Here is a 24,730-nt window from a genome sequence, read left to right on the forward strand (position 1 = left end):
TGACTCAGCATGGTATTTCTTTTTGCTCTTATGCTAATGCTTAAAAGCTTGAAACTCTGCACTCTACCCAATCCATTTCATCAAATATTTATTGAGCACCTACTATGTGCCAAGCATTAAGGATACAAGATTAACAAGACATAGTTCTGTTGCAATTTAAGTCAATAAGCACACTCACAGAAATGTGTACCTCTTCGAAAGTCCCAGATGGTTGTTCTGTTGCTATTCTTGAGGCGGGGGGACCCTCATAGGTCATCTTCATACAAGATACTGTCTCAAAAAGTTCGTACTAAAAATAATCTCTTCATGTTTTTACTGTTTTAACTCTTATTTTAAACTCAATGCAGAATTATGCTGAACAGTTATAAAAAAAAATCCACATATTTGTGGCTCTTCACTATGATACCAACACTATTCTCCTTTTAAATCAATAGCCTTTCAATTCTTTTAGTAGAAATTATTTCAATCTGTTTAGTCTTTGAGCCAAAACTCTCAATTTGACTTTGAGATCCTGACTGGAGACTCCAGTTTCCACATAAGGCAAAATTGTTTTTAAAGGCTAAATCAGGCAGGCAATATGTTTCAAGCTCAAGTTGCTAAGCCCAGGGTAACCAACAATTAAACAATTAACAAACTAAAAACATTTAAAGTTGGACTTAGTGAATCTTAATACTACACTGTATATTATAACTAATTTTATGAATTAAAATTTCTCAGTTAAGTGATTCCCATTCTTTCATCTTTGTTTTCCACTAATTGTTATTCCTTTATCCAGAGGATTTTTTTGCATGACAATTATCATGGAATTTACATGCGTCAGTGTGTAAAGGCACTTGGTGATCACCTTGTACCATTTTGAGAAAGAGAAAATTTAAGCCCAGAAGTAAAATAACTTGTATGAGTATAAGTTGCTTTGTGTAGTGCCTTTTGAAAGGATGATAAATGATAACTGATAGCTATTGTTACTAGATGCTGTCCCTCAAATTCTTAGTCTATCATTCTTACTTGCCCTAGATTATTTCTCCATACTGTTCGGTTAAACCATTCTTTGGACTTGTACTCTGTGTAAGACATTAGGCATAATGGGTTTTTCATGGTATTTAATGGATCAATTTATTAATTTAACAAATATTTATTGAGTACCTACTAAGTGTTACATACCAGTCTTGGCATTAATTTAAATGTTGACAAAAATTATTAAACAGTATTATTTTAAATCTATTTACATAAGAATTTTACAGCTAATTCTCCGTGTGTGTGTGTGTGTGTGTGTGTGTGTGTGTGGAGAGAGAGAGAAATGTTTCTCTTTCCTGTGAATCATCTTAATTTTCTATTTTAGCTGCCATTACATGCCAAACATGTAGAATTACAACAACCTTGTTTCTGAGAAGCATGTCTACACTAAGTTTCCTGGGTTTTATTTTATAAAGAAATACTAACTTCTCCTTTATAAAACAAATTCTTTATTTCATAATCTTTAAATGGGATGATACTTTCAAAAACCCTTCATCTCACTGGATTTAGGGCATTAAACGTTGCAGCATCATGCTTTCTTTTCTGGGCCTGCAGCATTTGAATTTTATTGTAAAGTAAAAAACTTTTATTAGTTTTAAGACTTTGCTTTCGGAATGAAATGAAATACTATGTGCAATGCTAGTAGATATGCCAGACCCAAACAACACGGCTTTCCTTGTTTAAATTATCTGTCTCCATTGTAAATCTGGCAGTCAATTTTTAGGAACTCCTGATTTTTATATTTGTTCTGTTCTTTTTTTACCCCTCATGCAGTATTTTGGTCCTATTTTCTTGCTCTCTCTTTTTGTAGATCTGCTCTAGCTTCTCTTTACAGTTATTATTTGACTGTACTAGTCTTGCTGTCAATGAATCTCAGTCCTTGGATTCCAAATTGCTTTTCTATATCCATTTGCTCCGTTCTGCTCTTGTTGGTGAAAATTGTTGCTCTTTGCCTGGTGGGACATCGAAACTCTCATAGTCTTTGGCTCCTCCCTCATTCAGAGATGGGTGGTACAAGACAAGAGATACAGACTCCGTGGTTATACATTTAGGATTTCTCCCAAATTTCCCAAAGACTGAGACTTTAATCTCCATCTAGAAGCAAACAACAAATAAAATGGCAGAACCTCAAAAAAAGCGGGGGGGGGGGTGAGGTAGGGCGGATTTGGGTAGGTAGTATTTTCAGCTCTGGATCTAAAGACAAATATTATCAAGTTAATATGGTAATACACATAAGCAGTTCCTGAATGTTTTGCGGGGGGAGAGAGGGAAAGCTTAAAAACTGCTTGCAGGTACTGATATTAAAATATCACAAACACAGAAAGGTTCCTTGATGCTTGCAAAATAACTACAATATGCAAGACAAAAAACTAAAGTGTTAAATCAGATTCATAGCTGTGGTATAAAATAGTACCATGGATGCTAAGCCCAGTGTCAGACTAGCCACGTTCTAAAGTTACACCTACTGATACTATACTAACCAGTATTTCTAAATTTTAATTTTAGGTCATATGTAACACTAATATGCCAATAAATAGAAACCATAAGTGTATGTGTCAAAATACAGGAGGAAGGCCAGAACTAAACTACACAAAAACCTGCCACCATGTAATTAAGCATGCCACTAAAACATTTTCGGCTATTTCTATTTCTATTCCTATGTACATTGAAGATAGAGCCAAATACTGGATGAGTTTATAAGAAGGTATGGAGGTAATTTTTTAGAGTTTTGTATTTTTTTTTTTTTATATTTTTCCCTGAGAGAGAGAGAGAGAGAGAGAGAGAGAGGCAGAGTGCGAACAGGCGAACAGGGGAGAGGCAGAGAGAGGGAGACACAGCATCTGAAGCAGGCTCCAGGCTCTGAGCTGTTAGCACAGAGCCCGATCCCGGGCTCGAACGCACAAACTGTGAGTTCATGACCTGAGCCGAAGTCTGAGGCCTAACCGACTGAGCCACCCAGGTGCCCTTAGGGGTCATTTTTAAGTCCTGGTTTTGGGTGTGTCAATGTTTGTCATAACAGAAGAAGGCAGGCTGAAACAAAGTTGTAAATATCATAAAAGGAAAAAAAAATACTGTCTAAAAAAAAAGATGTCTTTAAAAACAACAGCAAAATCCCCTATCTCCCTAGAGTCTGCATCGTCACCCTCCCAGTAGATGAGCTTTCAAGCAAACCTCCAGGAGAAGCAAAACCTCTCCAGGAAACCCGTGTCTTTGCAAACAAGGACAGCAGGTTTCTCTGTACTGTTGCTGCTCGCTCTCCCATCTGGGAATCGGTTTGCCTTTCTATAGCAGCCCAGGAAGGGGTGGTGCGCCCCAAGTTAGCAAGGCTCTGCCAAACACCAGAGGCTCTTCTTTGGAAGAGGGAGGCTCCTCCTTTGGACGGGAGGCGCCCCTACCAGAGCGCGCGCTTACAGAAACGGAAACCACTAGCTGCGCTGAAGTGAGTCAAGTGATGAAATCAAGACTAGTACATGGGAAGGAAGCTCACCCAATAGCTCACGAACCTAACTGGTGACAGAAGCTGCTGAACCTTGCTCGAGGAAAACATACGAGACAACAGTTGCAGCCGTCATGAGGTGGCTCTCGGGGGGCACTGGCCCCCCCACCCCCCGGTCTCCGGGCGGTGCACCCCTTCATTTTGGCGAACCTTAGAGAAGGGAAGACGTGTGTGAGGGCAATCTAGACCCTCTGGTTCCCCAAGGACCCAGACCGTGTTCTGGTTACAAGGTGCTCACTGGCACCAGGTCCGTGCGGGACTCCTCAAATGTAGACGGGCGGAGGCACGCGCCCCTCTAGGAGAACCAGCCTCGCCGTCTGCGGAGAGGGAAGCCGCGCGGCGGCTGCGCTCCGCCCGGACGGCGCCCCCACCCTGCGCGCGCGGTGCTCGGTCCTCACCTGGAGCGCTCAGGTAGGGCTTGGGCGGGGCAGGAGGCTGGCGCGCAGGCGCGGGACAGGGGCCTCGCCCCTGCCGACGTCGCAGGCTGGAGCTCACCTGGGAGACTCCAGGAGGAAGCGGAGCCTCGGTTCGGCCTCTCCTGGCAACGCAGGAGGCCCAGCGGGAAGGCAGGAGGCGGCGGCGGCGGAGGAGGAGCTGGACTGAGCGGCAACAGTAGCGACAGCAACCGGAGGCGCCGCCGCCGCCGCCACCTGCACCTGGCGCCCGGCCCACGTCCGGCGCCCGGCCCACGTCCAGCGCCCGCCCGGCCGCTGCTTCCCGCCGCCCTGCTGTGCCCACCCGCCAGGTAAGCGGGCGGGCCGGCGCTGGGGCCGGGGGCGGGGGCCGGGAGACCCTGGGCAGACGGACGCCGAGGTTCACGTGGTGGGGAGAGGGGTACGGTCCCGGTGGCCGGTTGGGGGTGGTCTCGAGAGCGGTGTTTCAGTTGCCCCTCCGGAGGGGCCGAAAGGGGCGCCCGAGGCCGGGGCAGGTGGCGCTCCGGGGGTAGCCCTGTCGCCCCTGACAGTCTCTGTAGGGAGGCTCCAGAGGATCCGGACCGGGGCCCGAGTCCTGGTGGCCCGCAGCTTGACCCTGGGAGAGTCTCCCGGAGTGCGGGGTCGGAGGGGCCGGGCCAGGCGCGAGGTGGCCGCGTTTGCACGCGGGCTAACAGGTTGCTGGTCTCCTCTCGCCCCAGTGCCGGGTAGGGGGAGCAAACCCGCGACGGGAAAGGGCATGGCTTTGCCAGGCAACTTTCCCAGCCGGACCCCAGACAGTCCTAGGCTGGAAACCGCGGCCGCCCGAGCCATTTAAATGGTTTCCGAGTGGTTTGGAAAGCGCTCTGTGGTCGGGACGCGGACATCCCTCTGTCTCTGTCTGTTTCTCTCTCTCTGCACTTTTCCGGGTGCACTCCCTAAGCCAGAGCTGCGCCCACCTTCCGGTTTGATCGAGTAGAGTTATTTTCTTCGTGGCAGGACGAAATCCAACTGCCACTCACCAACCGCACACCATCTCGTTAAAGGACCTGTTGACTTAACGACCTGCAATATCGCGGCTCTGGTTTGCCTGTGGCATATGACTCAAAGGTTCAGAAAAACTTTGTTTCAGGATCCTGCCACGTCTGAACCTGGGTGTGCCAGGCCCAAATTCCTTTCCCTGCCTAATTAGGCTTTTCTAAAGCTTAAGAATTGAGGGTGAAACTGGTGCTTACCTTATAGCCTTTTGCTTCCTTCTCCCTCAAAACTCCTCAAAAACACTTCACTTCAAACTCTTCAAATAACTATTTCTGTTTTTAGAACCCCATAGGTTAACAGCTTTTCTGATTTTTAGAATATGTTATGAAGCCAACGTAACTTGTTATAAAAGTTATAATACATATAATGAAGACACTTGCGTTCAAATACTGTTGTGGAAAAATAAGAAAGTTGCTGCGTTTTCATTTGAGAATTTCTGCTTGTGGGAGAATGTGTTGCTTCATTTACTGTGTACGTTTTCTTTGAGTCTGTGGTTAAAACACATGAGGTTAAAGTCATACCCTACAGTTAGAATTCTTTAAACTTAACTTTTACTTTTAATATCTGAAGTCTAGCATATGCACTAAACATTCTGAACAGTTTATTTGTACCAAGCATCTTTCTTTTTATATCGCTTTAACTAGTATTTTTACATAGAAGTTTCTCATAATAAATGGCAATTCCATTGCCTGCATTTTACTTCTGTCTTCACTGAGGTTTAAAAATGTATTTCAAACTGCACACTTAAGAAAATGCCTTAACTCATAGAGGTGCAACTAAAGATACATGACAACCACACAAACAGGACGTGATTATTAATGATATTTTCAACCAGTGCCTTCTGCTTATGTCAAAAGAGCCTGGCCTGCCCTCTTAATCTCATCTCCATACAGAGAAATACCTATGCTAAATATTCTTTACAAATTAGGTGTAGGTGTTGTTCCCAGAGTTTAGAGTATTAATTTAAACCTCATCGATTATTGAGCCAGATGTTTCTAGACTACCTTTACTCTTAAGGGAGAAATGTGACATGTTTACATTAGAGTAACAGTGTGCCTCAGTTAAATTATCTGTAAAATAGAAAAAAAAATATACTTCCCTAGATTAAGGTAATGAGGCCTTAAATCAGGAATCTCCTCTACCCCTACCAATCTCAGGATCCTCTTCTCAGTTTGGATAGTCAATCCATCCAGTTCGTGATAAACCAAGGCTGAGGGAGAGATTCTAATTTCAGTTCACCCAGCAAGTTAGTGGCATTATTATTATTCCAAAGACTTGACTCAAGGGTCATATTATCTTTACTTTTCACCACCCTCACTCTCACTTATCATAAGATGTTTATCTTTTTGTCTTTTGTATAATTTGTAAGGCCTTTGTAAGTACAGAATACTCCATTGTTCTTTGTCCAGCTCTGATTTACCCTAATTTCTACTTGTCCAGAGGATGCCGGACTCCAGGGAGAGTGAGTGAGGATGTCACACTTCTTCTCACATGTGTATTGAAGATGCCATGTGGATTGAGATTTTTCATCCTTTCTTGGTTTTTCAGAGCCACAGTTAATTTTTTGAGTCAACATGGACAACACAATTTAGTCTTCTGATCTTTTATTGTATTGGCCTAAAATATATTTTATAAGGCAGTAACCCAGGGCCATCCCTCCATTGGCAACACTCTAGAGTTTTGGCTGGCAAGCATACTTCTTCAACATTAGTATTTTTAAAACTTCTTTTTGGACTGCAATCCTCAATAAGAAATGAATTCTATGCCTCAATGCAGTATACTCTCTGTGTATATATATGAAACAAGGCTCACAAAACAATATTTAGGCTCATAACGTGGATTTTCTCGATTATCGTATTTTTAAAATACTGATCTCAACACACTGGTTGGCTTTTAGGACCACAGTTGGGCTAGAACCTATAATGCAAATAGCAGTATCCTATTGAATTTTTACTTTTAAGGCTGATTTTTCTATCAGCATACTATGTCATATACACACACATACTTGAAAGAAAGAAAAACAAACTGTATATTTTAAAAATGTAGAATTGTACCATCATTCCTCGTTAAACTTTTATTGAAGGGCTTTAGACTCTAGGATCTGGTGCTAGACTAAATTTCTCAAACATAAGGAACTGCATGAAACCTCACTGTACATTATTGTATTTTAAATGGATCCTCAGCATAGTGTATGCAGTATGTTTAGGGACAGGGAAAACTGGAAGGGTTTTTCTGAAGAATTTTTGATGGTAGCAATTATCAAGTGAAAGTTTGAAAGTGAAAAATAATTTGGGGTGCCTGGCTCAAAGCCTCTGACTTTGGCTCAGGTCATGATTTCACAGTTTGTGGGTTCAGGCCCCGCGTTAGGGTCTGTGCTGACAGCTCAGAGCCTGGAGCCTGTTTTGGATTCTGTCTGTCTCTCTGTCTCTCTGTCTCTCTCTCTCTCTCTCTCTCTCTCTCTGCCCCTCTCACGCTCAGGCTCTGGCTCTCTCTGTCTCTCAAAAATAAATAAACGTTAAAAAAAAAAACAACATAATAATTCTGCCCACCTCTATTCCAAATTCTAAATTTTATGGCTATGTTAATAGTGCTAGACAGAGGCTTAAAAAACTATTAGAGTAAACATAAGCCAGTTTATTATTGGTTTGTAGTCTGTTAAGATTTTGTATATATTTTTCTTTTACTGTGAAACAGGAAACAAATTCTAGGAATCAGACCCCTATGCCCTAAAAAGATTAGATTGGGAGATTGAGAGATTAGATTAGGTCTCTAAGGATCTGTAGGGATGTAGGCTTGGAAACTCTCATAGGATGATTAAGCCTTCCATAGAAAAATTTAATTTTAATTCCTGGTAGAAGGAATTTTTCTCTAAAAGAAAATTAGTATATTTAATATTTTTGAAATGATCAACCCCCAAATCGTCTTCAGAACATAGTCAGTTTTTTGGTTCGTAAAGTGTAGAAATGCATTTGTTATGACAGATCTTTTATGGTTAGAAAATCTGATTGAGAAGGACATATTTCCAATCACCTAATTATGCATCTAGTTAATACCAGAATAATTCTTTTATATAATTTGAGTAATTTTAACAAAATTAATGTACTGTTAATAGCAACATTGAATTCAAATCAATGCCAACAATGGCAAGAGACCAAAATGCATTAACTTATGTGGTAAAGCAAATAGGACTCTCAATTCGAGGTCATTAGTGTCTATTGACAGATGAAGTCTCCTTGAGTCATTCTCTGAGTTGGGTTCATAGTTTTGGCACCAAATAGAGAATATTTCCCTGAGTGTACATTTTCCTTGTGATTGTTTTAGTTTCAAACTGTCCCAACTAATTTGTTCATTTATCCCATTGCTTCCTAGACATCTTTAAGATATCATAATTATCTGAGATCATACCTGAGTAAACCAGAACCTTCATTCCATCAAAAACAAAAACAGCCTGTTTTACTTCCTATGTTTTGTTTACAGGTGTTAGTACATCTATCATTTCTTATCCACAATTCCAAAGCCAACCCAAACCAAAGAAAAACAACAACAACAACAAAAAAAACCCTGGAAAACCAAAATGTTTTTGATAACTTTTTTGTCAGCAACACTTGAACTCAATTTGCTACAAAACCTAATTTTACTGTCAGGGAGCTCTTTATCATCTATTCCACTTGGTGGAATGTGTTTAATTACATGGTACTGTTCCAGGCCCTGTTGGGGGTACACTGTTATATTGGGTGTGTAAACCATATCTCCTTTCTAACATCCAAAATGTTCTGAATTTTAAAACATATTTGGCTCCAGGTATTTTGGAGAATGGGTTATGGATCTGTTCCACTATCCAGGTGTCATGTCAGAAATCCAGAGGTCATTTTTTAACTCTCTTTTCTTAACCTCCACAACTATCATATCACTGAATCTGTTAACGTTTTTTGCCCTTCTTCCTCTGCCCCTCCCCCACAAATTCTTCTACTTCTGCTCCAGTTCAGGGTCTCATCAACTCTTAAATGGGGTACCATAGCTACCTGCTACCTAATATCTCAGCAGATGGTGTTATGCTCAAATCCATCCTCAGCAGAACCCCTCCACTAATGATCTGTAAAAATGTAAACCTGGATGTCTCTCTCCTCTGCTTAAACCTATTAATAACTTCACATAACTCAGGATAGAACCCATGGTCCTTAAAATGGTCTCACAGAATCTGACCCGTGCTTACCTATGGATTTCTACTCCATAAATCAAATTTTATGTTCCAACAACAGATTTCAATGCTTTTTCTTATGTGCTTTTTTTTTTTTTAACCCCCCATTGATGTTACCTCTATACCTCTTTTTAGCTCTTAAGACTCAATTGAGGCCTCACCTCACTTAGGAAACTGTATCCCACCCACCCCCCCCCCCCCCCCCCCCGCCTTTTACATACATCTGGGCTAGGAGTGATGTCTTATGCATACTCCTATCATGCACTTTACATATGTGATTTAATATAGTCTGCTTTTGTGCCTGTGTACACATACACACCCATTTAGATATTGGCAAAGCATGTAATATTTTTCTTTCCTCTAAGTCTATTGTGGAGTAAAAATATTGGAGTAAAAGTGGCACAGGGAGGGGAGAGGCATTGGGCAGGCAGTATATTTGCTTTCCTATTGGGCAGCGACCACAGAAATTGAGGATTTAGGAAACTTGTTTCACTGTGCTTAATTAGTCCATTTAATTTAGATTGCTGTTATTTACATGTTCTTCCTTTGAATTCCATATTATTGTGGCTTTTGGTTTTGTTCCAAGATCTGGGTTTTACCATTTACAAGTGAAAAGTTAACTTTGTGATTGAAATGTCTTATAGTTTTTTATAAATGTTGTACAACTGAGTATATTGCTATTGGTGAGGAATTACCGGAGGGGCAACTTTTACTGAAATAATGTAATTTAATCAGACTAGACCAAAAAAAAAAAAAAGTCATTCTGTCAGTTTTACCTCTTAAATAAATATTTTTCGAATCCATCTACTTTTCTCCACTCTTGTCACTATCAACATCTCTTGCCTGGATTTTTACAAATGGCCTCCCTATTGATTACCTGAATTCCTTCTGGTTAGTTCCCTACGCTGCTCCCAGAGGGATCTTTTGAAAACATTCAAAACTGCTTAAAGCCCTTCGTTGCCTTAGGATTAGACGAACTCCTTCACTCAGCCTAAAGGCCTGGCACGATTGAGATTCTGCTTACTGCACACACCTGTGTCATGTTACTCTGTTGCAGCTCTACTGGCCCTTTTTATGACCATGCGCTCCTCCTGCCTCTGGTCTTTGCAACTGTCATCATCCCTGCCTGGAACTCTCTTCCCTCCGCTTTTGGCCCATCTAGCTAAAAACTCATCCTTCAGATTCCAGTTTGAGCTCCCCTTTTCCAGGACTAACTAGAATTTTTCACCAGTCTTCGCCTCCCCCCCCCCCCCCCCCCCGCCCGACCTCCTGCTTCTGCCTATGGATTTAAATTGAAGACTGTAGCCTCAAGAAACAAATTCCCACTTAGTACCTGGGAGTATTAACTTTAAAAAAGTTAAAGTTTCCTGACAAAGGGAGCAGACTTTAATATGTGGCTCATATATTTAAAATTAGATTTCAGTTATTAATGCCTTTACATTTTTATCAAGTAACAGAAGATAATATTTGTTGTCTTAATAAGTATTACCCCTTCTTTACTATTTTACTATTAAGCACTTATGTGCCAGGCATATTTTAAACAATTTCATGAATTAAACATTTAATCTTCAAAGCCACTCAATGAGGTGCATGGTATTTTTCTCCCTATTTTAAGAGACAGGAAAATAGAGTAAGTAATTTGCCTCTGTCTACGAGGCAGTAAAATGTCGGAGACCATATTCCAATCCAAGCTGTCTGATTCCAAGTCCTGTACTTCTATCCTACTTAAATGTAAATAAAACTAAAAAGAATTATTAAAAGCCTTACAACAGCGATAGCAGCAAAAATCCAGTCAACTCTCATTTCCCCCAGTGCTGCTGCGTCTAGGAATGCTTTAACCTCTTTTAGGTGTTGCTTCCTATTTGCCTTTTGCAATAATGTGCTTATACTACTATTCTTTAATTTATCAATGTTTGACATTATCAACTGACTTCCCATTAAAGTAGATAAATATTTAGCTCTTGCGCACACATGCCTCTTGCTCTCCCTCCATCTCTGAATATAATTCTCACATTTTTTGTTTGCATTTAGGTATTTACTTATGATTATTGTGTACATATTGTTTACTGCTGAGCCAAGCAAGTGTATTATGAGTATGAGTAAAAATTTTTGAACCATAGAGTTAATAATTCATTTAAGAAAAAAAATAGCTTAGTTTTTTGAGTATCAATTTCTGTTTCTATATACTCCAATATCTTCTCAGTATGATTCTTCCACATAATCAAACCTATCAGATTTATTGGTCTCTTCTGGAGCTCTCTGTTCTCTTGTTCCAATTTGGCCTATTGCTTTCTAAGCCTGTTTCATGGAAGTTGCTTGGGATTTTTCTTTGCTGACATTTTTGAAGGAGTCCCTATTTTTTAGATACAATGATTTTGTTGTTTACTTTCTCATGTAGGAACACATCCCCCAGTAGCTTCTTGAGAAATGATGAATGGAATTAATAAATTTGAGATGTTACCTGTCCGAAAATTTTTATTCTACTCTCAATTTTTTCCCTGCTTATTTTTTTAGTAGTTACTCTATCCTCATGGTCCAAAATTTAAAAAAACTAAGGACGTATATATGACAAGTCTTCTTTTAACTGTTGCCCTCTAATACCTGGTTTTCCTATGAGCAAACAATGCTCCTTTTACATATATATATATTGTATATGTGTAATATATACATGTGTGTGTCTATGTGTGTGTGTATATGTATATATAATAAAGTATATGTTATATATATAAATTGCATACATAAAAATGCAAATGAGTCTCATTTTTCACTTAACTTATTGTGGAGATAACCTCATATCAGCATATAAAGTAGCTTCTTTGTTTTTAATCTGGCATAATATTCCATCATATGACTGTATCATAATTTATTTATTGTAATTTATTTCCCTATTGATAGAGTTATCGGTTGTTTTAGTGTCTTGATGTTAAAATGATGCTTTAATGTGCAGACTTACAGGTTATCATTCTACTTGCATATTAGCATATCTGTGGGATAAATTTCTAGAAGTTATCCTCATACCTGATTGATAATTTGTTGGAGGCGAGTAGTGTGAGACCATGCAAGTTTGATAATTCTAAGTCAGATGGATAGGGTAAAGGGCAGAAGAATACCTGGTAGTAAATACCTCATGGCAGAGTGGACCCTTGTGAGGGGCAATTCATAGTACAGAGAGGGCTTCTAATGCAAATTATTGTTTTCATTGTTTTATTTGAGCTTTCAGATATGACCCATCTTTTTGAACTGGTTAAGACTTGTTGCTGTTATTACCTCAGTCTCCTTCTTATATCCTTTACCCTCTGTCATTAGTCTTTTAGCATTCATAGCCCCTTGCCCTGTTATTTTAACTCCAGCTCTTCCACTGCAGATAATCCAGAACAGAGAGCACTCATTAGCTGGTCTTTTTTCAATAAGTCAAGAACCCATCCTTACACAATTCACAATTTAACAACCTTTCCAGCCTCCATATTGATTCATTTGCTGAATTTAGCCAACTCTACCTCCTGGATCTCTTCCCAAGCCTCCACACCCCTTCTCAATTTCTTACCTGGATTAATTTTAATAGTCTGCTAATCACCTTCAGTCTCCTCTCTGGTTCACCACCCTCTCCACCAAATCCATATTAAAAACAGCTTCAAGAATAATCATTTTATTTTATTTTATTTTTTATTTTATTTTATCTTATTTTTTTTAATGTTTGTTTACTTTTTAAAAAAATATTGATTTTTGAGAGAGATAGAGACAGAGCACAAACAGGGGAGGAGCAGAGAGAGAGGGAGACACAGAATCTGAAGCAGGCTCTAGGCTCTGAGCTGTCAGCACAGAGCCTGACCATGGGACCCAAACCCACGAGCTGTGAGATCATGACCTGAGCCGAAGTCAGGTGCCCAACCAACTGAGCCACCCAGGCACCCCTAATGTTTATTTACTTTTGAGAGAGAGAAAGAGTGTGTGTACAGTGCCAGTCAGAGAGGGGCAGAGAGAGATAGAGACAGAGGATCCAGGCTCTGTGCTGACAGGAGAAAGCCCAATATGGGGCTTGAACTCACGAACTGTGAGATCATGACCTGAGCTAAAGCTGGACTTAACTGATTGAGCCACCCAGGGCCCCAAGAATTAAATTAAATTTAATTAAATTTAATTAAATTTCAGTTGTAATTAGGTCATCACCCTGCTTAATACCTCTTAGGGCTTCTCCCCTTTGCCAGAAGAACTAAGTACAAACCCCACAGAGTTAGGTCCCCCTTCCTTCCCTATATGGAGCTGGGCATTCAGTATTCTCATAGACCTCACTGTGTGGTAATTGTCTATGTATGAGGAAAATTTTCCTATTTGAAGTTGGCTTTTGAAAGGAGAATAAAAGTTTAGTCTGACACTCATTTATTTCCAACTGAAACATGTATTAATAAGATCTTTTCATACTCTAACCATGAGGAGTGGGGAATGCAGGAATTTCAGATGGTGACTAGATAAGTGGAGGGATATTGCATGTTTCAAAATAGGTGCAAAAATAGCCTAATCATAAAGGCAGACATTGCTTTTATGCCTTACTTTTTTTAAATGATGTTATGGATTTGTGAAGAACTGTTTTGTTCTTTTACATCTGGGAATGTGGACGCTAATGGAGAAGAGGTAAGCACAGGGAAATAAAGAAATGTTGAGATTGAAGCCATTTTGAATTTCTAGGGATTGGCACAGTACCTTGGGCCAAATTCTATCCACCACCTGTCTTTGTAAACAAAATTTTATTGGAACTAGCTATGTCCATTCATTTGTGTATTGTGTATGACTGGTTTTGCACCACAAAAATAGAGTAGTTGCAATAGAGACCATATGGCTCACAAAGCAAAACATATTTATTATTTGGCCCTTTATGGAAAGTTTGCTGACACTTTTTCTAGAGAAGAATGGAAGCTGAGAGGTAGAGGATGAGTATGTACCCAGTGAGTTATAGCTAAGCTTGTAGAAAGGTGAATGCAAAGTGATAGCAATTGAGCAATTGCTCACTTGTTCCCCTATTCACCTATCCCTTAAATTCTGGGGCCTCAAAAGGGAGAATGAGTAGAAATTGTCTACTACTCATGAGATTTGGGATTCTTTCATAAAAGGAATGTTCACTGGACTTAATTGTTTGCAACCTGAGTGCCCATCCTCCAATTATATTCCATGTCAAGGCCCAGTACACTCTCCCTTTTACTAAGATATTGAGAAAAACATTAGTGAGAGAAGTCCCTGCATTAGTGAAAAAAAAAAAAAAATCTGTGGTTGCTCTCCTTTGTAGGCCATTAAGATTGGCTCCTTGGTTTCAATGGAGATGATGGGATTCCATAGTAGCAGAAGACAAGTCGCAGCATTTAACCACCAAGGACAAAGTAGGTATCTACCATAATGGAAATCTGGGACATAGATATAATCAGAAGGCATTGTTTTGCAAATGTGATGAATGAAATAGATGGGCAGTACTACAGTATCACTTGTTGTATATACCAGAAAAAACTCTAGGCTTGGTGGCAAAAAGCATTGGCTTTAGTTGCCACAGTTGAGCATCATTACTTCTCACTCAGTTTCCAAACCCAAGTCAATTTACAGGCCCAGAGCCCTTTGATTGAAGTTGAGGCCAGTCTTGAAGTCTACACCATTGTTTCAAGCATACACCACAAATTTTCCTCAAAAGCCTTCCCCAAAGGGACCTATAGCCATTTATTAGAGAGGCTATGCTTTGGGGAAAAGAAAATACACTCAGACCTTTTGTACCAGTTCCTATGGAGCCAAAATACCACTTGTGGCCCTCTAGTCATCGTGTGGAGTTATAGCATTTAGGTAATAGGTGGAGTCTTAGCCAAAGTCTGACTCACAGGAGGGTCCAGCTGGTCAGCAGATCTACCCTGTGCTTATTTCCCCATTTCCTTAATATATAATCGGAGTAGACATCCTGGATAACTGGCAAAATCCTTATATTGGTTCTCTAAGTGTCATGGGTTGAGGACCATTGTGATAAGAGAAGCTAAGTGGAAGACCTTAAAACTTGCCCTCCTTCTAAGATGGTAAATCAGAAAGAATACTATATCGAAGGGAATTGTTGAGCTCAGTGCCACCATCAAAGATTTGAAATAAGACTTGATTTATCTATCACATCTCATTTAACTCACTTATTTGTCCTGGGCCCAAGTTGGATGGATCTTAAAGAATGAATGGACTGTTGTAAACTTAATCATTGGATGATTCCAAATGTGCTTGCTGAAACAGAATGTGGTGTCTTTACTTGATATAATCAACACTACCTCTGGCATTTGGTATGTAGCTATCAACTTGGTTAACTGCTTTTTCTCTGTACCAATTTACAAGGACCACCAAAAGCAATTTACTCTTTTTTAAATTTTTTTTCTCTTAATGTTTATTTATTTTTGAGACAGAGAGAGACAGAGCATGAACTGGGGAGGGTCAGAGAGAGAGGGAGACACAGAATCCGAAACAGGCTCCAGGCTCTGAGCCATCAGCACAGAGCCCGACGCGGGGCTCGAACTCACGGACTGTGAGATCAAGACCTGAGCTGAAGTCAGACGCTCAACGGACTGAGCCACCCAGGCACCCCAAAGCAATTTACTCTTATCTAGCTTGGCCAACATTGTATCTTCACAGTCTTGTCTCAGGGTCAGGTCAGTTCTCCTGTCCTAGAAATCTTAATTATCCCAACATCCCACAAGATATCACATTGGTTTACTATGTTGATAATATTATGCTGATTGTATTTGATGAGCAGAAAGTAGCAATTACTTTAGGTATCTTAGTGAAGCATATGAGAACCAGTGGGTAATCAGACTCACAAAAATTTAGGGGTGCCTCAGTAACATTTCTGGGCATTCAGTTGTCACTGTACTTAATAGGCCTTTTGTTTTTTGGTTTTTGTTTTTTGTGTTTTGGAGGCAATATTTTCTTCTCTCCTTCCCATTTTCTTTCTTTCTTTCTTTCTTTCTTTCTTCCTTCCTTCCTTCCTTCCTTCCTTCCTTCCTTTAACAAAATATTGCATAGAATTTGTTATATACTAAGTTTACAAATTAGTCTTTAGGTAACTGAATATTACGTTGGGACTGTGTCAGAATTTGAAAAGTAATTCCCATTGTCACTGGAGACAATGGCTGTTGGCATTCTGTGTCTCATTCCAGGGTTCCTCTTCACTTGTAAGTAGGATGCTTGCATCTTGCTAGGTGCTTGTTTTGTTTTTCCACCGGAGTTCAAATGTGCGAGAAAGTGTGCATATGGAAACTGAGAAGTCAAAAGGGTAGACTATGCTGCTTATTGTCTCTCAGCTGTAAATTCATTCTCTTCTCCTGCTCTGTAATAATGGAGCAGGGCGGGGGGGGGGCTGTAAATCTGTAAATATTTCTCCTTTGCTGGCTGGCACGATGTTAATTAAGCCTTGTCAGTAGAGGGCACTGGAGGGATACTGAAAGTAGAAGATACTTTTCCTTCCTGGTTTCAGGGTGACTTTCTGGCTAGGCTCTTACTGAGCATATACCTTTTTCTCTACTTCTAGGCCTCCACATAGTATTCTCTAGTGTTAAGTAACTGCATGGCACAGCTTTCTCTAGAGTTGGCACACCTCTGCCCCCTGCACTTTCTCCAGAGCTTGACTTGGACAGCAGGGTTGTACCCTGGAGTCATAGACATCATGGACCTGTTCCCCAGCCCAGGTCACTGCTCCATACACTCTTTGTTTAGCCTTATACATGTGCACACTGGGGACCCCACAAAACTGGGTTTCCAAGGCACCAACTACCCAAATTTTATCCTAGGCACCAACCTGCACCATATTGGCCCAGGCTATACATGAAAGTGCACTACATTCCTGCAGAGCACAGCTTCTTAACTCCAGGTGCCATCAGCAGCCAGCTGTTAGCATCGGCACCTAACAAGTTCCAGGGTTTGACATCTTCCTATGAATGGCTTCTTCTGGGACTCCACAGGTCAGATTTTGGGCAAGTTTCACTAGTGAGATACCTCTGTAACTTTTCCACTGTCAAGGAGCCAACACTGCTCTTTCTGTAGAGATCTCTGGATCTATGTGCTGGTGAGGGGAAGGTTCTTCCTTGGGCTCTCATCTCAGCCTTGTAGGTAGTGATTGCCCCTTATATCTACTATTCCTATATTATTTTGAATTCTTTTTAACTCTCACTAACCAATTCCCTGTTACTCCAGTCCTCTCAGAATAATATATTATACTTTCCTTTTTCAAATCACTATGTAGTTTCTGTCTCCTTACTAATCCAAGAGCCATCAACTGTGTTTACAAAGTAAATAGACAAATCTTTTAAAAGGTAGTACTTCTACCCAGGAGAAGTACTAGTTAAGTGGATAATCTGTGGGACCACTCAATTCACTCCTCAAAATTATGCCATAACCAATCAGTATATACCTTTCACAGGTGCAGATTCAATCACAGTAGCAGGAGAGAGGATATGTGAGCTTGCCTTCACCACCATATTACCCTCCCCTGCAAAGGGTAGTACAGTTCCATAATTACTTGTATGCTCCAAATTGTGTAGAGTTGGCTGCTCTACAAATTAAGATCCTGTTCATAACCTTTCACCTTCAAAGATAATATTGTCAATAGAGATGCTTATCTGACCAGGTTTAGCTGAGAAGTTGGATGTGTGACCACACCCTTTTCAGTATTAAATAAAAGCAGTGCCTCTGAGTTGTTGGAGCTCAGCTCTGTTACTAGACTTTTTGTCACATAACCTGCAGATGACTTTTGTTCAGAAAGTCATCTTACTCTGTGACAGTTACATGCAGTTAGTTGTTCACTGGTGGCATTTTCCAGCCAGTCAGAGCAACCCCAGTTTGTTTTTCAGCTGGGATATTTGGGATATGTCTGCTGCTTCCTCCTGTGAGGAACTGCCATCTCAGGGCAGTTTGCTTTGTATCAGTGTTTGTCCCTTGTCAAACATCCACAGGTCACTTCCTGCTTAGAAGAATTTCAGGCAAGGGTGTGGAAATGGATTTAATCATAACCGAAACTAGCCAACCATAATAGTAAGTCACCATGAAATTTGGTTTTACCAATAAATACAAGCAGAAATGACTTCCTGCCACCCCTCCATTCCCTAACTAGTAGATGAGAGGTGCTTAATAAAGTTTCTGCCCAAGCACGTAAGGTTTATTATTAGAGCAAGTTTTGTTGTTGTTTTGATTTGATTAGTAGATCTAGATAATGTGTGGCAAAGATCAAATATGAATTAATTTACAGTAGTGTACTCTTCTTACTCTACACTCTATGCTACATTTTGGATATATAATTTTGTAATGTTTTGTTTTTTGTGATTACCCTTAATTTTTTATCGCATGCTTTAATTCATGCTGTAGCCAGCAAGTTTCATATACCAATTAGGCTTTGTGCCAGTTAAAGTCACCTGGAACCAGACCTTAAATCCCTGGAGCTATAAAGGTTTATTGTCACAAATATAGGAACAAGAAATGGAAAGAACTATCCTCTTATTTTATTAAATGTTACTTTCACATGCGGTTATGAAACGTTCTGCTTTTCACTGCTTTAGAAGATTGCTTCAGTTGGAATATTTAAATTAAACTAACAACTTAACTAATGTCTTTGCAATGTGTCCTTTTCCACCTGGAAGGGACAACTGGACTAAAGATGGATCTTTTCCAGTTTGAATCTGCATGTAAACGACATCCTCAGGTGACTCATTGTCACATTAAAGTTTGAGAAACTAGAGTCTACATAACTGAAAGCCACAGCTCTGTAGTTATTTTGATTTGTGATAGCTCAGTCTTTTCTGTTCAGATAGCAACATGTTTTTACCCTGGAGAATAACCCATTGATTTTTAACCCAATCTCACAGACTGTTAGAATCATGCATATTGTTTTAGTCATTTTAAAGTATCATTATTTTGTGCATGTTTTAATTTATTATTAATGCCTTTTTGTAATGTCTACATATATTCTAGCATATAGATTGATAAGGCCTCTGAATATTAACTTTGTTCTAATTTTAGAAATTTATAATAACTTAGAGATCTTTGAATACATCTTTGAATTTAAATTAATTTTTTTTCTAGTTTAAAAAAACTATTTCATGATATTAATCTCTCCTGTGAATCTGACCTTTAATAATTAGCAAATGACATTTTATTTTATTTTTTTTTTTTTTTAAGATTTTTTTTTTTTTTCAACGTTTATTTATTTTTGGGACAGAGAGAGACAGAGCATGAACGGGGGAGGGGCAGAGAGAGAGGGAGACACAGAATCGGAAACAGGCTCCAGGCTCCAAGCCGTCAGCCCAGAGCCTGACGCGGGGCTCGAACTCACGGACCGCGAGATCGTGACCTGGCTGAAGTCGGACGCTTAACCGACTGCGCCACCCAGGCGCCCCAGCAAATGACATTTTAGATAGGTGTGTTTAAAGGTTTTAAAAAGTACAATAAGACCTCTACCTGCTAATCATTTTTATATCCTGAATTTGCTGTTGTGCTGGGTTTTTTTTTTTTTTTTCATTTTTGAAACTTCTGAGTTTAATTGGAAGTTGAAATTAAGAGAAATTTGTTTCATTGGCTGTTTTCACATAGGTCTTGACATTTGGTAAGTAGTGAGGCTTAGGAACGTGATGTTATTTCCAGGAATAGGAGTTAAGAATCCTGGTTTTGTTTAACTCATTCGTTTATTGTGTGGCTTTTGGATTATGTGTTTTATTGTGCAGAATCTGAGTTTTTCCATCTTTGTGATGGGAATAACATATTTTCAAAGTAATTTTACAACGCCATAATTTGTAGTAAAACCCCAATGTGTCATTTATATCAGCATTAATCTCTGAGCCTTTTCAGGAAACTTTGGGTCATTCTTGCTTTGGATTTCATCTTATCTCTCCATGTCAAAATAACTTTTGCTCATTTTATATCAGCATTCTATTTTGAAAAACCTGTCTTTGGAGTATCAGAAATTAATAGTGTGGTTGCTTTTGGTTAGGTGCAGTCATTTCCCTATCAAGTGCTAGTTTTGATTTGCCTAAAGTCTCGTGACCTACACCAGTGGTTCTTAACCCTTGCCGCCCTTTAGAATTATCTGGAGAGCCTAAAATAACAACAAAAGCAGGACCTGGGCCCTGGCCCTAAAATAATTATATCAAACTCTCTAGAGGGGAGGCCTAAAGCACTCTTTTTAAAGAGCTTTCTGCTAAGTGTATCCAGAGTTGAAGACCGCTAATAGAGATGCTTAATGTTGAGTGTAATTTATCATTAATGGAAGCCTAATATTGCACATTAGCAGCAAAGGACAGAAAAGTCATATAAAAATCCCTGGGAGATTCATTTCAGAATCTTCAAGTGATCAGCAATTGGTAAAAGAAGACTATTCCCTTCTGAAATAATCTGAAAAGAGCAAAGCGTCATGTTCCTACTCTAGTAAACTCTGCCACTAAAAGGTCTCAATCTCTTAATCCTCCATTGTTAAAATCTACAATCTCATCCTCAGTCTTATTTCCAAAAACACGTTCTGAAAACAGTTGTGTTGTTTTTATTTTTATTTTTTTATTTTTATTTTCATTTTATATAGAGAGAAAGTGCACACAAGTGGGGTAGAGGGGCAGAGGGAGGGTGGGAGGGAGGGAGGGAGGGAGAGAGAGAGAGAGAGAGAGAGAAAGAGAGAGAGAAAATCTCAAGCAGGTTCCACTCTCGGTGAGGAGCATGACATGGGGCTTGATTCCAGGATCCTGGAATCATGACCTGAGCCAAAATGGAGTTGGACCTTCAACTGACTGAGCCACCCCAGCGCTCCAGTGTGTGTGTGTGTGTGTGTGTGTGTGTGTGTGTGTGTGTGTGTGTTTATTTGACTCATTTGTCCAGAAAACCTTATGTGGTATGAAGCTATTTGTAGTTCTTTCCTTAGCGTTTCCCCTTATCTCCTTACATTTAGAGTATCATTTCTTGACCCTTGAAGATCTTATTTCAGATAACTTCAACTGAAAGCTTAGTATTGTTTTCAATGTAAATTTTAGTTAGCTAACATACAGTGCAATATTGGTTTCAGGAGTAAAAAACTTAATATTTAAAAAAAAATTTTTTTAATGTTTATTTCTGAGACAGAGACAGAGCATGAGTGGGGGAAGGGCAGAGAGAGAGGGAGACACAGAATCCAAAGCAGGCTCCAGGCTCTGAGCTGTCACCACAGAGCCCGACACGGGGCTCAAACTCACAAACTGTGAGATTATGACCTGAGCCGAAGTCGGTCGCTCAACCGACTGAGCCAACCAGGCGCCCCAAAAAGCTTAATATTTTAGATCAGACCTAAGTTTGAACACATTTGGGAGAGTACTGCTTTTCCACTTAAACTGAATCATGTTGGCCAAGCCACTGAATCTATTTGACGCTCAGTGTTTGTGGGCAAAATGGGAATGACTTCTCAAGATTATTGGAAGACTACATGAGAACCTGTGTAATATTAAAGTATTGGGGACCTAATCAGTATTTAACAAAAGTAAATTATTATTTTATTATTTCTAATAAATTAAATCTTGGTCCTTCTTTCCTTTTCCTGGTAAAAAAATTTATTGGGTGCTCACTGTGTCACAGACATCGTGAGTGCCAGAAAAACAACCAGGAGGAAGGGAGACATCATTTGTGTCCTTCATAAGCTTCCTTTGACTCCCTCATTAGAGACATCCCAAACTAAAACCTGCTAATTGAGTGACTTCTTCAGATAGACACACACACAATGATAAGATTATTGCCCTATTGGTGAAGAATTCCATTCTTCTTTCTCATTCCCCAGCCTACCCTCTAATATGATTTTGGGCATATAGTATCTTGGGAAAACCATCACTGCTATGGAAATATTTAGTTTTGTCATCTCCCTTTACTGTATGCTTTCCCTGGACCCTTTCTTGTTTTATGCTGTATTAAAACATCCTAAGGAGACCAGCACATTCCTTCTCAGATGCCTAATCTAGCTTACATACATACACAGCAAGAATTGTATGGTTCTGAAACTACATTGTATCTTCAAATAATGTAAAAAGTTTACGAGGTCATTTTAATCCTTACATGAGGCTCTGAAAGCAACCAAAACTCAGATGTATTAGGATCTCATTTTTCTGGGCAGAATACATTATAATTGAATTATCTTTTGAAACCAAAGTGCCTATTCCATACATACATACGTATCTTTCCAATTAGAAGTAGTATACAGAACTAACTATTCAAATTCTGCCTCTTCTGTTTATTTAGCTTAAAATTTTTTACTAAAGGCCAGAGAATCCATCTTAAAACTTGGCTTTTTAATTTTAAATTTAGTGGTATCTTTGGAAGAAAAACTGAATAAAGTGTCAAAGTTAGTTTTCACATCTATAAATTAAATTTTCTTTAAAATATGTTTAGAATGTAGGGAGAACAGGCATTCTCCTTCCCCTTTGTGCCTACAAATTTGACTGAGTATAATGGTGCATGGTATGTAATTATATACTGAAACCCCTTCATATTATATTTTTTAAAACATCGTGAAGAAAATCAGGCTGTCATCGATGTTCTCTTTTTTCCTTTTCCTTTCTTTTGCTTCTGGTGGCCCATATTAGAGTTCAGTAAACATGTTGTCTATTCTTAGGGTAGACACTGTTGCCTCTTTAGAGTCACTTCAAGTAAAAAGCTTAGTGCCGTCTTCTTTTTGTTATTAGATTTTATTATTTGTGTGAACTATAGAAAATAGCTGTGGTATAACAACACCTTAGACACTCTTAATTTTCTACTCTTCAGTGGTTCTGTCAGGATTCACAAGTATTATCAGGTGAATAAATTTGAGAGTGTGCCAGTTTACTTGTTAAAACTACTTATAATCTTAACTGGTTTAGTTGGAATAGAAGTGCATAAGTTGAGGACAAACTCCATAAAATAAAAGCCACTATTTTAGATGTATGCCTAACAGTACCTATCAGTATACCTACGCTTTCTTACGGATTTCCCCCTTTCTTTATAATCAATGCAATGAGGTCCTTTGGCCCCTTGGTCATTGAGTTAAGGTACCTTTTTTTTTTTAAAGAAACTCTAAATATGTTTATAAAAATAATTGTATGCATATCATATAATAAATATTAGCCACAGTTTACAAGGTATTTTTTATTGGAGAGAAATCTCTAGTATATCCTTGATAGATTATAGCTAATTATAGTAAATGTGTTCTTCCAAAAGTGTAAATTTCTTGAGGGCAAGATATCTTTGTATTTTTCTTAACCATAAGAGTACAATTGTTTGTAGCTTATGTTGTTGGTTGAATGAATCAATTGAACCATGCCTATAGGAATGATTAGCTACTAATGCCATTTATCATTTCCGTTTATAGGTATTACCATTTAATGAAACCTTCTTGCCAGCAAATCTATGATAAAAAATATAAGTAACAGAGGGAACTATAACTGTTATTTGTCAAGTGGGAAGCTTTTAATGTCAGAATGGCTCACCTAAAACGACTAGTAAAATTACATCTTAAAAGACATTATCATAAAAAATTCTGGAAACTTGGGGCAGTAATTTTTTTCTTTATAATATTTTTGATTTTAATGCAAAGAGAAGTAAGTGTTCAATATTCCAAAGAGGAATCACGGATGGAAAGAAACATGAAAAACAAAAACAAGATGTTTGATTTAATGATAGAAGCTGTAAACAATATTAAAGATGCAATGCCAAAAATGCAAATAGGAGCACCGGTCAGGCAAAACATTGATGCTGGTGAGAGACCCTGTTTGCAAGGATATTATACAGCAGCAGAATTGAAACCTGTTCTTGACCGCCCACCTCAGGATTCTAATGCACCTGGTGCTTCTGGCAAAGCATTCAAGACAACCAATTTAAGTATTGAAGAGCAGAAGGAAAAAGAACGTGGAGAAGCAAAACACTGTTTTAATGCTTTTGCAAGTGACAGGATTTCTCTACACCGAGATCTTGGACCAGACACTCGACCTCCTGAGTATGTTAAAGAATATTCATTGTTTACTGTTTAACATTAGAGTTTGCAGGGGAGGGGCATTAGCTAAGGAATTTGCTTGTTCTGTAGTCACTCTCTGAGGCAAAATATCAGCAATTGCTGTTTAATTTAATTATGTTTATTATTATTGAGGCTTTCCATATCTATGCTTGGTGAGGCATTGCAGATGTAGAAGGTTGTTACCTTACAAATTAGGAGACTAAATTTTAGATCTGATTTCTGTAGAACCACAAGGAAATTCTTAATTCTTAGATGCTTTAGTTTTCTAATTTATTAAGAAGGGAATATTGGGCAATTTTATGGGAGATGTGGGAGGCAGAGGAGCTGTTTCTGTTCCTCTGTGTGTTGCTGTAGAATAAAAATGTTTAAAAAGTGCCGAAATTTTGGAGCTGTTAGATAAGAATTTTCTATGAACTAAGTCACAGACTTTGTGGCTACTTTCAGTACTGTAATTGTATTTCAGAATGCCTTGTAACCTTTTGTAATCTTTCCTTTAAAGAACAATATTGTTAAATTGCTAATTCAATTATGATTTTTTTTCTCTAGAGTTTTGTTGAATAAGTTACCATATGTATAGAATTGTCTCTCTTTAG

General features: G+C 39.1%; 1 protein-coding gene across 2 annotated transcripts in view; it reads left to right on the forward strand.

Annotated features, from left to right (window-relative positions):
• The first annotated feature begins 3,941 nt into the window (after window positions 1–3,941).
• Window positions 3,942–24,730, forward strand: part of GALNT3 (polypeptide N-acetylgalactosaminyltransferase 3) — a 44,824-nt gene continuing 24,035 nt past the window's right edge. Inside the window, exons 1-3 of one of the 2 annotated variants that reach the window (XM_047872817.1) lie at window positions 3,942–4,256; window positions 14,436–14,526; window positions 23,496–24,119. In XM_047872817.1, coding sequence (XP_047728773.1) covers window positions 23,605–24,119 — 515 coding nt within the window. In that variant the 5' untranslated portion in view covers window positions 3,942–4,256; window positions 14,436–14,526; window positions 23,496–23,604. The remainder of the gene's footprint in view (window positions 4,257–14,435; window positions 14,527–23,495; window positions 24,120–24,730) is intronic. The other variant, XM_047872816.1, reaches the window with a different exon arrangement.

The sequence above is a fragment of the Prionailurus viverrinus genome, chromosome C1, assembly GCF_022837055.1.
Source record: "Prionailurus viverrinus isolate Anna chromosome C1, UM_Priviv_1.0, whole genome shotgun sequence".
Classification (NCBI taxonomy): domain Eukaryota; kingdom Metazoa; phylum Chordata; class Mammalia; order Carnivora; family Felidae; genus Prionailurus; species Prionailurus viverrinus.